Source organism: Limanda limanda, chromosome 10, assembly GCF_963576545.1.
Source record: "Limanda limanda chromosome 10, fLimLim1.1, whole genome shotgun sequence".
Lineage (NCBI taxonomy): Eukaryota > Metazoa > Chordata > Actinopteri > Pleuronectiformes > Pleuronectidae > Limanda > Limanda limanda.
In genome coordinates, this window is record NC_083645.1 from 8,229,907 (window position 1) to 8,244,137 (window position 14,231).

Sequence of the window (14,231 nt, forward strand, 5' to 3'; positions counted from 1 at the left end):
GGAGAGCTGTAGAAAAAGAAGAGAGAGATGTGGGGGTGGAGGATGAGGAGTTACTTATTTGTCAGGTACTTGGCTATTAAAGCATTTGTAGTGGAGCCCCCGCATGGTATTAATTAATAAATAAAACCTGTGACCGTGTCGGTATTTGAGATAAGGATGGGTGGGAGGCGGCGCTGGAAGTGGATCAGGGGCCCGATATACAACTTTGATCCCCATCCATAATTTGTATCTGGCCTGAACACATCTGACATGTTTTCTCTCGATGATGTTTCTTTGAAATCTGATTTAAACCAAATGTAACTTCTCATGAAAAGGAAAAAGGAAGGAAAAAAGAAATCGTGCATGACAGGACCTTTGACAGGCTGTTAATAACAGAGATGACTGTTTATGTTCACTCCTGTTAAGAGTCAAGAGTGCACTTGTTTCTCACCGGGATCACTATACTCAGAGTCTTGAGCGTTTGCAAATGAAGTACAGTGACACTACTGATAAAACAACAGATCGGTATTCAAAGGGCAATAAAGTATTTACACGAAAAGTCAGTGAGAACGAAAATTTTTCCGAACACTATGCACCCACAGATACATTTTGTAACATGTCATGTAATGTCCAGACCAGACGTGACATCACCAGAGACCAAAGATCAACACAAATCCATTCACTCCTCTGTGTGTTCAATAAATAACTCTCAACAACATATATGCTATAAAATAGTTTTTATTACTGCATACTCTCATGAAACAATTGGGCTACAGTATAAATGTAATCCAAAACACCAGGGCCAATATTCACGTTTCATCATCAAATTACGTGTTAAATGTTTCTTGGAGGTCCCTCAGTAAGGATGCTCACAAAACTGCTCAGACCTTCCACACGATAATTACACACAATTAGTTAATGTACTGCTACTGTATCAGCTGATCTGAGCACTGCTGCAAACCCTTATTACAGTAGCAAAAGGAATATTATGTTTGAACATTCATATATTACACACAAAAATACTGTCTATATTCAAAACAACATAAAAATAAGACACATTATCTGGTTGTTAAGCATAACTTTGGTTTTAAAAGAGGATACATTCACCCACTAGTTTGGTAAAAATAAACTAAATATGCAAAATTAAAAAAAACAAGCTCAATCTCAGCACCAGATTTAAGGGATTCATCATGTGCATATAATCAGAAGGGCTTTAGGCTGTCACTTATATAGGGTTGGGCAAAAAATCAATATCAATAATTAACGCAAAATGATTTTCATCAAAAGCAATATAACAAAGGCTCAATGTGTTTTTATATATTGTGTTGAGAAAACGAAATATCAACCTCAGATTTGTAAAATGTTTTTCATTCTCTGTTTGTCAAGCCACAACCTTTACTTCTTTAATCTCAAAAGAAATAATAATATGACATTTTTGTAAAATAGCAGATTCTGGCTGATATGCATATTTTTTTCTTGATATAAATTCTGCCATATCGTCCAGCCCTAGTCACTTCTACCAATGTGAAAAACTGTGATTCATTTAGGTTTAAAGTTCACCTTTTAATAATTTGTACCACGTGGGTTTTACTGAATAATAATACTCTGGTGGACTGCTGATTTACAATAAGGCACAAACTGCAGTTTTTTTCTTTTTAAAGAGCCCTAACTTATGTAAAAAGTATTTTCTTGATGCTGGTATCACAAGATTTGTCACGGGTAAGCGATGACTGAGTTGCTCAGCAATCTCAGGCGTCCCAAAGTCCTCCTGTGTTGGACCCCACATACTTCACATCTCTTTATGAGAAACTCTCTCGTTCACAGATTATGTCAATCGCTCACATTCAATTTGTCCCTGAATTATACCTAAATTCATTGGACCCTACACTGAAAGGAAAGAACTACATATTTCTAAATAAATGCTATGACCATAATGTAATCTCTGATAAAAACATTCACTTTTTAAAAACATCCAGCTGTACAAAAATGTTTTTTTTCCCTACCTTAAGCTTTAAAAACGTGTACAATATAAGAATTGTGTTCCTATAGCAGCTCTTAGAAGTATATTTCCGGCCCCATGAAAGCTCATGAAATCTGACCACTCACTGACAGTGGTCAGATATTTGGAAAATAGTAAATGAACACTTCATGTTGGACTGATGAAACGAGCTCCACCTGTTTTGTGATATTTCCTTAGAAAAATAGAAGCTACATTGTAAAGAGACAAGTTAAGACTTTATACATAGTGGAAACCACTTACGACAGCATGAGTACTGCATTAACAATAGAACTAATATTGACCTCTTCTTTGTGACACGATGGGAATCATCTGGTGTTTGTCAGCGTTCAAGGACAACAGCTTTCCTCCAGATGACTCACACTGCGATGATTTCCAGATGAAGGATTTCTGCTGTTTGACTCCCAAGGATACACAGTGGGGCCCATTTTGCTTGAGTATGATGTCACCAAGGCACATGGGCATGGCGCAGTGAGAATACGCACATGATTTTCAGATAATTGGCTACTGATTCTCGGGTCACAGTTTCCCTCTATCTTTCCCCGTGAGGTATTAAAGCTTCAACAGTTAGTACTCTTCGGCTATTAATCATACATGAAGCACTACGGCTATAGATATGACTTTACGTGTGCAGTCTACAGGTAAATAATGTACATACATTTACATGTGGCTTGAATTAACATTCTTTATAACTGTAATTACTGTGACGGTCCACTTAGAGACTTTTAACCCTCTGCACAAGCCTCAGTGTTGGAGTATGAATAGATCTATGCCGCCCTGGTTTCATCCTAGTTTCTGCAGTATAGTGCAGCAGCCTGAACAGGAGCAGTCCTTGGGTCAATGCTTCTACCTCAGAGTCTTTCAGTCTGATGTGCATCCTGTAGAACCTCATTCCAATCTTCCCTCCTCGTCAATCTGTTGGCAGCAATGCTGTTTCTCTGTGATGGAAGTTGATGGGAACACGGGTTCGAGAGAAGAGGTACAGTGATGTGTGTGTGTGTGTAGGTGTGTTTGCCTGTGTGTGAGCATGTGTGTGTGTTTATGAAGAGCTTGTGTATTTCTGACTGGAGCGGGAGCTGGAGCGGTCCAGACCGTTCCCGGGGCCGGAGCCCTTCCAGCGTCCTCCCGAACCTCGCTCGTCCAGGGGAGACATTCTGTAGCACCAGCAGCACAGGCAAGACTACAACAGGAGAAGACAGACATGCAGTTACTCACGTGTTTTTGTCGACTGGATTTTATAACTAAAAAGGCACTGAGTGGAGCGCAGGCCTCCGCCAAGACCCAACAGCCCTTTTAAATTCAATCCAGCCTTAAACTCCAACAAAACAATACGGATCATGAAATCGTAATCTCCGTCGCTGGAGATGAAACCACATTTAATTCTGCTAGATCCAGATTTTTGGGGGGATCTGCACCAAATTGCACACACTCAGTTCACAGAGTATTTTTTTTACTCATTTGATACATTAATTGTTTCCTGGGAAATCGGTGAAATGTAAGAAAAGTGAAAAAAAATATCTTGGATCCATGTGACAAACCAACCAACAGACAAAAGAGACAGGGGTGAAAGCATAACCTCCTTGGTGGAGGTGATTATATCAGTTGTTTCATACCTGGAAGCAGTTTTTAAACTTCTGGCTGACAAAGTAGAGGGCAATCGGGTTAATGCAGGAGTTTAGGGAAGCCATGTTGATGCCGATGTAATCCATCACTAACAGGAAGCTGGCAGGGAAAAGTGCAAAGTTTACAGTAAAGATCAGAGGAAATCACAGAGGAAAGAACAATGGGTTCTCATGAAGTCCGCAGTGTATTTGTGTCACCTGAGCAGTTCACAGCGGTTGGGGTCATTTTGGTCGTAGATTGTTTTCTTCAAAATACGGCTGAGATGAAGGGGCAGCCAGCAGAGAGCAAAAATCAAAACCAGGCAGAAGACCGTCTTCGCCACTTCCCTCCGCTACTCACAGAGAGAGAGAAAGACAAATATTGAAGCCGCGGAGGGCCTTCAGGTCCCATAGATCACGGCTGCATGATTCACAACGTGCTCGCCAGACTATTTTTGTTTACATACCTGTTTCATGTGGTCATTGAGTGCGATGCGCATGCCTTTTTTACGACCAAGCATCTCACAGGACATAAGGGTGTAGAAGATCCCTGTGCAGGCCAGGGGGAAGCAGAAGTAGAAGCCAAACAGCCACCAATCTTTCACATCCTGGTAGAACTGGAGAAAAACAAAGATCGCATCATTAAATGTCCATTGGTAAAGAAAACATGTAGATTTAATGTGGCCTCAAGTCTCCACTGTACCGAATGTGTTTTGCATTACATTACTATTACTGAGGTTTCTTTGCAACGTATGCATATAAATCATCCTGTCAACACGTGCACTGTACAGAGAGGGCGGACAAAATAGCTATGTATGTTTTCTATCCATAAACCCTCTGATCACTGTTTTGTAAGTGTTGTACAAAGTGCAGGACAGAGTCTAAAAAAGTCAAAAACAGAGAAATTGTATAAATTATCAGTTTCATCCTACTGGGACTTTATTTTATCCATAATATCAATATGTGTTTGTTTTTATTAACAAATTATTACATAAATCTTGCTTGTATTCAATTATTGGTTACTGGTCTTTCATTTTTTTTTTTACACTGAAAGAACATGCTTTCTTTCCTATTTGTCCCTCAGTTCTATCCAGTTGCATAAATACAATATTTTTGCGCAAACTAGAGGACAAAAAGCGTTTAATAATACAGAAATATTTTCTTCAAAGTTCATAATGAAATGTTTGCTCTATTTCAAATAGATAAATAAATGCTGTCTGTTTTTTACTAAAGACTTGCTCTTTTTTTCAATTCACTGAAAGGAGGCTGTATTTCGACTGCGTGCCGCAGTTCCTCTTAACCTTTCTTGTTTAAATAAAGTAAAGGAAGTTTCTTCCCGTTTGACACATCTTTACAGTTTCTCACTGCCCCGCCTCATGAGCACAAACAGTTTGTTCAGATCAATTGCATGCAGCGTACATGTACTGCATTGCATTCATTAGACTGACTAATTACTGTAGGTGTTAGTTGAGCTCAAGAGGAAAGAAGGAAATCCTGATTAAAGAAATACACCAATTATTTGGCTGGCCCTCTGGCGCTTCGCTTTGAAGCAAACCGAGCTGTTCCCATGTGTATTTGGTTGTCACATCATCAGGTGCAGGCGTGACCAACATAACCCTTTTTTTAGTTAGTGGAGAGATCCTAATCAGTGGGCTGTCTTGGTCACAGCTGTGACCCGGGGCCCTCCCTTGTGCTTCTTCCGCTTCCCTTGAGTCTCATGTCTTGCTGTGTGTGTGTGTGTGTGTGTGTGTGTAGTGTGTGTACAGTGTGTGTCTGTCCACGTGATGCTCCTCACTCCCTCCCGGCCGCTCAACTGGCAATCGGCCATCACACCTGCAATCCATCTACTTACAAGTCAAGCAGTAGATCAACCCTTTACATCTTGTCTTTGTCCACTATACACTGTAAGAGGCAGAGAGCGCTAAGCTTCCTTCCAGCCCCGGCCTCGCACTGCCAGCTCCACTCCCTCATTCCCTGCTCAGCTCATCCTGCTGTCCGTCACTTTCCGCTTTGCCTTCCTCCTCCTCCAACTACTGGAGCCCTCTGTCCTCCACTCCAAGGCTATGCTAGCTGAGTTGAAGGCTAGACTAGCTGAGATTTTGGCTGTCAGCGGAGGAGGAAGTAACAGACATTGCTCGCTGTGACCGGTGTGAATCCTTCAGGTCCGGTGGCTGATGAATGATTCACAGTACAAAGAGACACAGCCCAGCTGATTGTCAGAGCAATGGTTTCACTCAAAACTATGACAAGTTTATCAAATCAATTTGGCAATTCAACCACCACTATCCTGAAAGTGTAATTGTGTTCCAGATTAATTTTTTTAATCAACTTTTTTTAATCAAATAGCCTTTAAATTCATCAAATCAAGATATTTTTTATCTTAAAAATGTCAATTCACATCCAGTTTTCTCACTTCCTTCTAAATCAATTAATTTCTGTGAAATTACTCATAACAGTGCAACCAAATAAGTGGATCCTACTGCATCATTACTGGGTCCTTAGTAGTTAATATTTTATGAGTACTCACTAAAAGGTATTACATTATTAAATGAGTACTCAGTAGACATACCATTATTATTAAATTAGTACTCAATAGATATTACTATATTCAGTAATCATTGTCGGACCACACCCATCTTCAAGTTTCACCCCAAGTTTTATGCTGCATCTTGTATGGTTGTGACACTACTGTGGTGACAGGTGGATGGAAACAGTCACACTATTTAGGTCGGTAAAAAAGTGTCCTATACCTTCATGAAGCTATTGGTTTGTTCCGGGTGCAGGAGGCAGACTCGCAGCTTACTGCCTCTGTATGGTATCTCCAACATGTCGAACGCCAGCGCCTCGGGGACGGCCAGCGCCACGGCCACCAGCCAGATCAGAGTCACCTGCACGGCTTTCCACAGAGGGATCCCCATCCCCTTCACCCTGCTCCAGGATGTCACTGCATGGTAGCTGCTCGCACACACAGCATACAAACACAAACACAAGCATTAGCTGCATTCAACAATAGTATTTATGTGTTTTGTGTATAGGGCAGAGGTCTATACCGGTCAATGCTGAGGGCGCACAGGCTGAGGACAGTGATTCCCACAGACGCTTTCTGTATGAACGGCACCAGTTTACAGACGTAAACACCAAATGGCCAGTCCTCCGCTATCAGCTGCAGAGAGAGATAATTGAGGGAGACAGAGAGGGAAGACATTCGTGGTGAGAGAAATCTGAGAAGTGTCACCTATATCCCCTTAGAGGATCATTGAAGGATAATCTGTTCATCATGTCCTCCATTATTGTTGCAGCAACTAAAGCCAAAACCAACAAGAATGTGTTCTTCCTTGCCGTAAACGTCCTTCTTCCCAGGAGGATGGAGTCAGTTCAAATTTGGATAATGTGTTCAACAACAAAGGTTACACATTCAAATTTTTGAAAGGCTTCATATAAAATCTACACTTTTGTCTATACTGTCTTATTTCCTTTTTTTTTTTATAGTCAGCTTTAGATATAGAAAATGTACTCTCTTAATCGTGAACTTAACAGTTTGGGCTGTTGACAAAAATGTCAGAAATTCCAAGTACAAGAAACTATTATATTTCAAATATTTAATATTTTTGTGTTTTAATCCAATAAAAAGTGTTCAATCCACTGGTATTGCTTGGTTTAAACATAAAAACAAACAAATAAAAGCAAGAATGAGATTTATGTAATCTTACTAATCAACCCAATCTGTTTAACGGCCACAACCAGAATTGTGCAACGTAAATAAACGAAACCACATGACACTGGCGGAAAGTTGAGACAAATTGCAGCAATAAACTCATGAATAGACCACAGCTAACCAGAATTTATGCCAAGAAATGCATTGCAAATGACTCAGCCATAACTCTGATAGTGCAGTGCAGAAGGAATAGCTTTGGATGAAATACTAAACTAGTTACAGACCATTATATGGGAAATTGAAATAATTTAAACCTCTTTTTTTACTTCTTTTTTTTTTTAATTGCGTAAATTTAGATTTGTATATTAATCAGCAAAAGCTGATCAATCATATTATACTCAACAAACAGAGACATGTATTCAATCTGATGAGTTGATGTAGCTATCAAATGTAGATGCAGGACAAAAAGACTTCAGACAGATCATCACATACAAATAGAGGAAACAATGCACAGACTAGTTCAATCTTTTTTCAAGCATTTTGACTACTGTGAGTTTTTTGAGTTTGTCATTATTGTGTGTTTTGACGAGCCTGGAGGTCTCAAGTCACGATATACTGGTCTCAAGTGGAAGTGAAACAAGGTGCAACCTTATCCTCCCAAAATATGAAGCTGCAGGGTACATTGAGCAGATTCAATCTTTCCGTGTCCTTGGTTGGCTCACTGTGAAAATTGTGTTTATGCTACGTGCATATTTTGACACTAAATCAGAGCCCAGGGCTGGTAAAAATATTTAAATGACAACACGAAGCTGTCAATCAAACGGACTGGCTCCAATAAGCAGCAGGTCTTTAACGTCTGCAGGCTGAATTCTGAGAATCAAGAGTACAATCCACAATGTGGGGTAAAGGAATGTCGTCATACAGCTGTTTTCTGTTCATATCAGTGTTAACTTGATTTGTGCACAGGAAATCACATACCTACCTTAAACACATTGATGGGGATGGCGATGATAATATAAAGCAGGTCCCCCAGTGCCAGGCTTCCAATCAGGACGTTTGGTCCGTTCCTCATACACTTGTTCTTATATATGATCCTGAGCAGCGCTGAGTTGCCGATCATCCCCACCACAAAGATCAGGCACGACACAATGGTGTTCACATACTTGAAGGCGTGTTTGATCTCTGTGGGCTTTATGCACATGGGGGGGAAGGAGCCCCGCGGTCGGCCTGGCTGTGGTGGAGGCAGCGGGACAGACGTGTTGCTCTTGGAGGTTTCTGAAGCCTCAGGGCCGCCTTGGGAGTCGCGGGCGAACCTGGAGGCCCCGACCACCGCCACCATCAGGAGACACAGCAGAGCGAGGGCCCTCATCTTCAGAGGAGCCTCACACTCACACAGCAAGATCTTCGCTTGCTCAAAGGCACGTGGCAACCGGAAAATGACACACTTAAAGGCACTCACACACACACATATTCACGTGCTCAATCCCATCCGGACACTGGATCTTGCTCCAGGCTTGACAACGTGTGACCAAGTCCGCGTTTTTTTATCCTGCAGAGGAAGCAGACAAACCATCACGTTACACACAAACAGTTGCACTTTTATCTCACAATGTATTGGACTGATTGCCATTGATTATAAAGAAAAAATAGTTAGAATTTAGGTTAAAACAACAGTGGAACAAAGCTGCAACCATGACTCTTAGTTTTATTTTATTTTTTTTTTTTTATCGGTGCTGTCAGGGTCACTGACAAACGGGGAGAGACTGACACAAAATATATCAAATATCAGATTAATGTTAGCTTTTTTAACTCTTTTTTTAGAACAGGACAAGATGGGGACTATCCCCTGTTTGTTTGTTTGAAGGTCTTCCACTCAAAGGTGTTAGCGGCAACCAGCATAACATCAAATGTGCACCAAGTGTTTTGGCCTCGTAATCAACTGAACAGGCCAAACCTGAGGGTATGCAGAGACCAGAGGTAAAAATGGCTACTGACTTGTTTAGCAGTACTATGGAAGCCATGTGGCCAGCTCAGGAGATCACACATCACAACCTCAACTCACAATCCTTTTGGAACTAAACACTTTCCAATTTTAGAACACAGGACAAGATTGAGAATATCCCTTGTATGTACTACCGCCCTAGTTAATGCCTACCACCAGTTGATGTCATTGAATGTTAGTGACTAACAGTGGATGTGAGGGACATGTCTTCAGTTGTGTACCTTAGCGTCATAATGTGTTTCAGCCTTTTAATCACAAGACACCCTCTTCTAAGGCCCACTGAAGCTTGATCGGACCAGGGTGCATGTCTCTAGCACCTTGGGGCCCAGTTGGGATCTTTCCTCCTGATCCAGAGCCATTGGCTGCATCGTTTTACAGTCTTTGATATTTTTTTATGGTCTGGTGTGGGGCTTGTGCGTAGATTCCCAAGATCTCTGAGCAACCCGATGGTTGATGTTGCAATGAAACCCCTGCAGCCAACCTCCACAGGGCAGACTATTGCTTTCAAGCCAGGTTGTTCTGTCTCATCTAAGAATAAAAGCATCTAAACCCCAGGGCACGTGCAGCTAAACTGTAACAGCAAAGATATATTTTCTAGACAACATAATGTAACTTTAACCATAATGTATTCATATTTGGCAAGTTGCAAATATGTTGATACTGAACGAATCAACAATCACAGACATTACATGGGTTTTCTGCCAACATTGCTGATCTTATAGTACAAAGTCTACTTGTAATAACCCTAACCCCTAAGTTTAGAGCAAGATTGTAGTTTATCTACATTTAACCAATTTTCCTTCATCCTAACCAAAGTGCTTTTGTTGCCTAACCTTAACCACATATCTCTGATGTCTGGTCCCCCAACCACTAACCTGATGAGTATGCTGCTAATACATGTGATTCATTCAATCAGTCATTTACTAAAAGAACTAACAAAAGGTTGTTGCCTCTTAATCTATTCCAGTCATTATGTTTCTGACGGAGCTGAAGTTGTTAAACTACTCAGCATGATTCTACACGTGGAGAGCTAACATGTAAATGATCAAAGCAGGCGCACCGTTTCATTGTCTGCACCACAGAGGTGATTCAAATAGATTACACTTGATCCCAATACATGAGTGAGCATGGTCCTGAATCAACAGGTGTTAAAATAATTTTGAGTCAGATGTTCTCAGGTGTTTCTATAAAATAACAATTGCAATATTGAGAGCGTGTTCTGTGTAACAGTGAAGCAAAAGAGAGGGAGAGAAATGAGCAGAAAGAGAGGGAGAGAGGAGAGAGGAGAGCAATAGATGAGTGACAACTGTGTTTAAGAACAGCTCTTCTGTGTCCATTGTGTGTGTGTGTGTGTGTGTTTGTGTGTGTGTGTGTATGTGTGTGTGTGTGTGTGTGTGTGTGTGTGTGGGTGTGTGTTTGTGTGTCAGTGTCTGTATGTGTGACTGTGCTCCCGAAGCATGTGTCTACAGATATTGTTGCCATCGTCAATCAGCCCATTTATCCGAATGACGCCTGGAGGCTTTCTGGGGGGCACCCATGATTCTCGAGAGGCTCAGAGCTAAGCTAGGTTTGTGTGAGACAAAGAAAACGCACACACATACAAACACTCACACCCACCCACACACGCACACGCACACACAAAAACACAAACACACACACACACACACACACACACACACACACACACACACACACACACTCACACACATTGTTCTTCTGTCTTTGTGAGGACACTTGTTGACATATTGCATTCCCCAACCCTAAGCTCAACCATTGCAACTAAATGACTTGCTCTAACCCCTAGCCTAACCCAAGCCTGAAACTAATCCTAACCTGAACCTTAAATCCAAGCTCTAGCCCTCAAACAGAATTTAAACTTTGAAGTTGTGCAAACTGACCAAAATGTCCTCACATTCCCAAAATGTCATCACACCATCTTTAATATGCGCACACAACCCCACAACCCCATCTCTGAGCAGATGTGCAAACCTCTTGACACCATGGTTTGGGGAAAGGAACACATTTCTTTAACTTGTTTTATAGTCATATAAGAATGTTCTTATAAAACATACATACACATATATTTATGCTTTTGCACACAGGCTGTCAAACAAAGCTGGCATTCATGACTGTGTTCGGCTCACAGAGGCTCATTCTGTCCACACACAAAGACACAAAATCACATGGATGAACTCACACACATATCACAAGAAATCAGTTTTGAAAAATTTGGCCATCATCCCCTCAGTCATCTGATTAATCTCTTTGTGTTGTATAACAGGGCTGCTCATTAGGCTGTGTTAGAGCAGGATTCTCTGATGTATTTGGAAAGCTGAAGTTTAATTGGACTGATCCTCCTAATCTAATAGGTTCTACTTTAGCAACCATCTCCGACCTTGAGCTCCGCTGGCTCCGAATCTAAGAAAAGAAGAAGAAGGAAAGTTGGCAAGCAGTGGAGTAAAAGTGAAGGGGTTACTAGAGGTGGTCATAAGATGTGCATGTACTGTAAGTGTGGGAGGAAAGGGAGGGAAAAGGGACATATGACAAGTGTGTTCAGAAAAAAATTGCAAAAGAATACAGGGACAAATTGACAACAAAAGAGGCCACGATTGGGATGAATGGCAGCTTAATCTACGGTAGCATTTAGAGGAACAATGGGAGGAAAACGAAAGCACAGGAAAGGAAAAGTCAGAAGAGGGGAAAGAGTGAGAGCTGAGGCACAATGACTGAAAGGGTTGGAGTCATAAGAGCGTCCTGGAGGTCTTGCCTGCAGGTCACTCTCATGACTGGCTGCAAAACAATGATAAGATGGAGAGTTGGAAAATGCTGATAGAGAGCGCTCATCCAAAATTACAGGATCATTTTTTTTACTTGCACATAATCACAAGACCATCGTACGTGTACTGTGACGCAAATGCGCCATGGATCTAAATTGACTGATTGTTTTTGCCTCAGCTCCGTGGTTTTAGCTTGATCTGGCAGTTTTTCCTCTCATTCTGTCCATGTTGTGGATTAACTGGATCACGTCATACTCACAAGGGGGGACTGCTGCATGCCAGTAAAAATGCAAACACCCATGCCACAACAATGATGTTTTGTTTTTTAGAAATCAAATCTAAATGAAAAAAAGCAGTTTAGTCTCGGCTCCACTACATCTCAATGCCCTGATGTGACAGTTTGATTGTATTACTGCATTTTAACATGTTTGTATTCTTAGTGAAATACAGCTCCTCTGGCAGTTCCCTTGAATTGAGTGGTCTCTGCTGTGAACGGATTAAATAAATCCCTGTCTACGCGGGAATAAAGAAAGCCAGTGGAGTGAATCAAGTTTTGAGTGATTCTGTTATTGTCAGGGACAGCGACGTATGGCCACCGTGAGCCAAGTTTTTGCGGAGCCCCTCTGATGCGCAGCGGGGGGGGCGGCTCGGCAACGACTGCAGGGCGTGAAATGGACGGACTGCAAACTGTGACCGGTGGACTGCAGGACATTTATCAACACTGACAGGCTGTGATGAGCATGAAGCTGACTTTCTCTCTGCGTAACCGCGTAGAAACGATACTGTCACGCGTGTGAGAGAAGCTGAGCCCCTCCAGTTCAACACCAGGGCCCCTAACTGGATTATAAAACATTCAACAAGTGGGCAACCAGACATCACTTTCCATAGTAAAAGCAACACAAATTCACACGCAAAGTTTCTGGATTCATAGTCAACTGAAAACGTGAACTTTACGCTCCATGCGTAAAGATGAAAACCATAAACCCTTTTTCATTTACCCTTTCAAAAACAACACACTGTTTTCTTCAAATAAAAACCAAGATATAAAGATAGATAGATAGATAGATAGATAGATAGATAGATAGATAGATAGATAGATAGATAGATAGATAGATAGATAGATAGATAGATAGATAGATAGATAGATAGATAGATAGATAGATAGATAGATAGATAGATAGATAGATAGATAGATAGATAGATAGATAGATAGATAGATAGATAGATAGATAGATAGATAGATAGATAGATAGATAGATAGATAGATAGATAGATAGATAGATAGATAGATAGATAGATAGATAGATAGATAGATAGATAGATAGATAGATAGATAGATAGATAGATAGATAGATAGATAGATAGATAGATAGATAGATAGATAGATAGATAGATAGATAGATAGATAGATAGATAGATAAATAGATAGATAGATAGGTGTGTGAATAGGTTAAGGTCATTGACTGCATCCGTTTTCTGGACTCACCCACCTGCGGGGCCGTTCTGTGGTCACTGCCAAAGTTCTCCGATCCAATATTCCAGCTCAGTTCCACCAATTGGATGAGTGTATTTTTGATCTCCAGCTGTTTAAGATCACGGTGGGTCCACTGTGTGTGTGTGTGTGTGTGTGTGTGTGTGTGTGTGTCCTCCCCGCTCCCGGCTGCCTGGGCTCTGACGCACGGAAAGGACAGCGCACGGGTTTTATAGGCACAAGCCGGGAAGCTGCTAAACCAGCCAATCAGGTCCCAGACACCAGCATCCTTCCCTCTCCGCTGTCGAGACGCGACTCTAATGCATACATGGACTTTGGTCTTTTCTTTTTTTTCACTTTCTGTGCGACGATGCTCCAGTTTCCTGTTATCAAACTCCTTTGGATTAATTACTTCTTTCGTTATCTGCTGATGACGTAGGCCTATACACATGGGATGCTGATGCTGTCATGGGAACGGTTCAGCCTCCAGGGTTCATAACCCTGCAGGATTTAAGATCAAAAGAGCAAGAACCACACGCGCACGCACACGCACGCACGCACGCACACACACACACACACACACACACACACACACACACACACACACACACACACACACACATACACACACACACACACACACACAAACCTTTATATCTGTATAAACACCTTGTTTGGAAGGTTTGACATTGTCGATGAGTTTCATTTTAGTTTTTGAGTTTTTGCTGT

The 14,231-nt window shown here is 41.4% G+C and overlaps 1 protein-coding gene across 2 annotated transcripts; it reads right to left on the minus strand.

Moving 5' to 3' along the window:
• Positions 1–701: 701 nt before the first annotated feature.
• On the minus strand, positions 702–13,686 carry LOC133011797 (endothelin receptor type B-like). Of its 2 annotated transcripts, none has more exons than XM_061079699.1 (8): positions 13,522–13,686; positions 8,235–8,801; positions 6,648–6,760; positions 6,348–6,552; positions 4,065–4,214; positions 3,817–3,950; positions 3,610–3,718; positions 702–3,176 (listed from the first exon to the last, which is right to left on the minus strand). In XM_061079699.1, exons 2-8 carry the CDS (start codon positions 8,619–8,621, stop codon positions 3,036–3,038), a joined length of 1,239 nt encoding a protein of 412 aa, XP_060935682.1. In that variant the 5' UTR covers positions 8,622–8,801; positions 13,522–13,686; the 3' UTR covers positions 702–3,035. The 2 variants fall into 2 exon arrangements, with proteins under 2 accessions (XP_060935682.1, XP_060935683.1); XM_061079700.1 differs by having other exon boundaries at positions 13,518–13,686.
• Positions 13,687–14,231: the final 545 nt, after the last annotated feature.

Coding starts and splice junctions, on each gene's coding strand:
- LOC133011797 (XM_061079699.1), bottom strand. CDS start 8,621: ATGAGGGCCCTCGCTCTGCTGTGTCTCCTGATGGTGGCGGTGGTCGGG. Junction 3,719..3,816: donor AACCGCTGTGAACTGCTCAG/GTGACACAAATA, acceptor TTTCCCTGCCAG/CTTCCTGTTAGTGATGGATT. Junction 3,177..3,609: donor AGTTTAAAAACTGCTTCCAG/GTATGAAACAAC, acceptor CTCCTGTTGTAG/TCTTGCCTGTGCTGCTGGTG.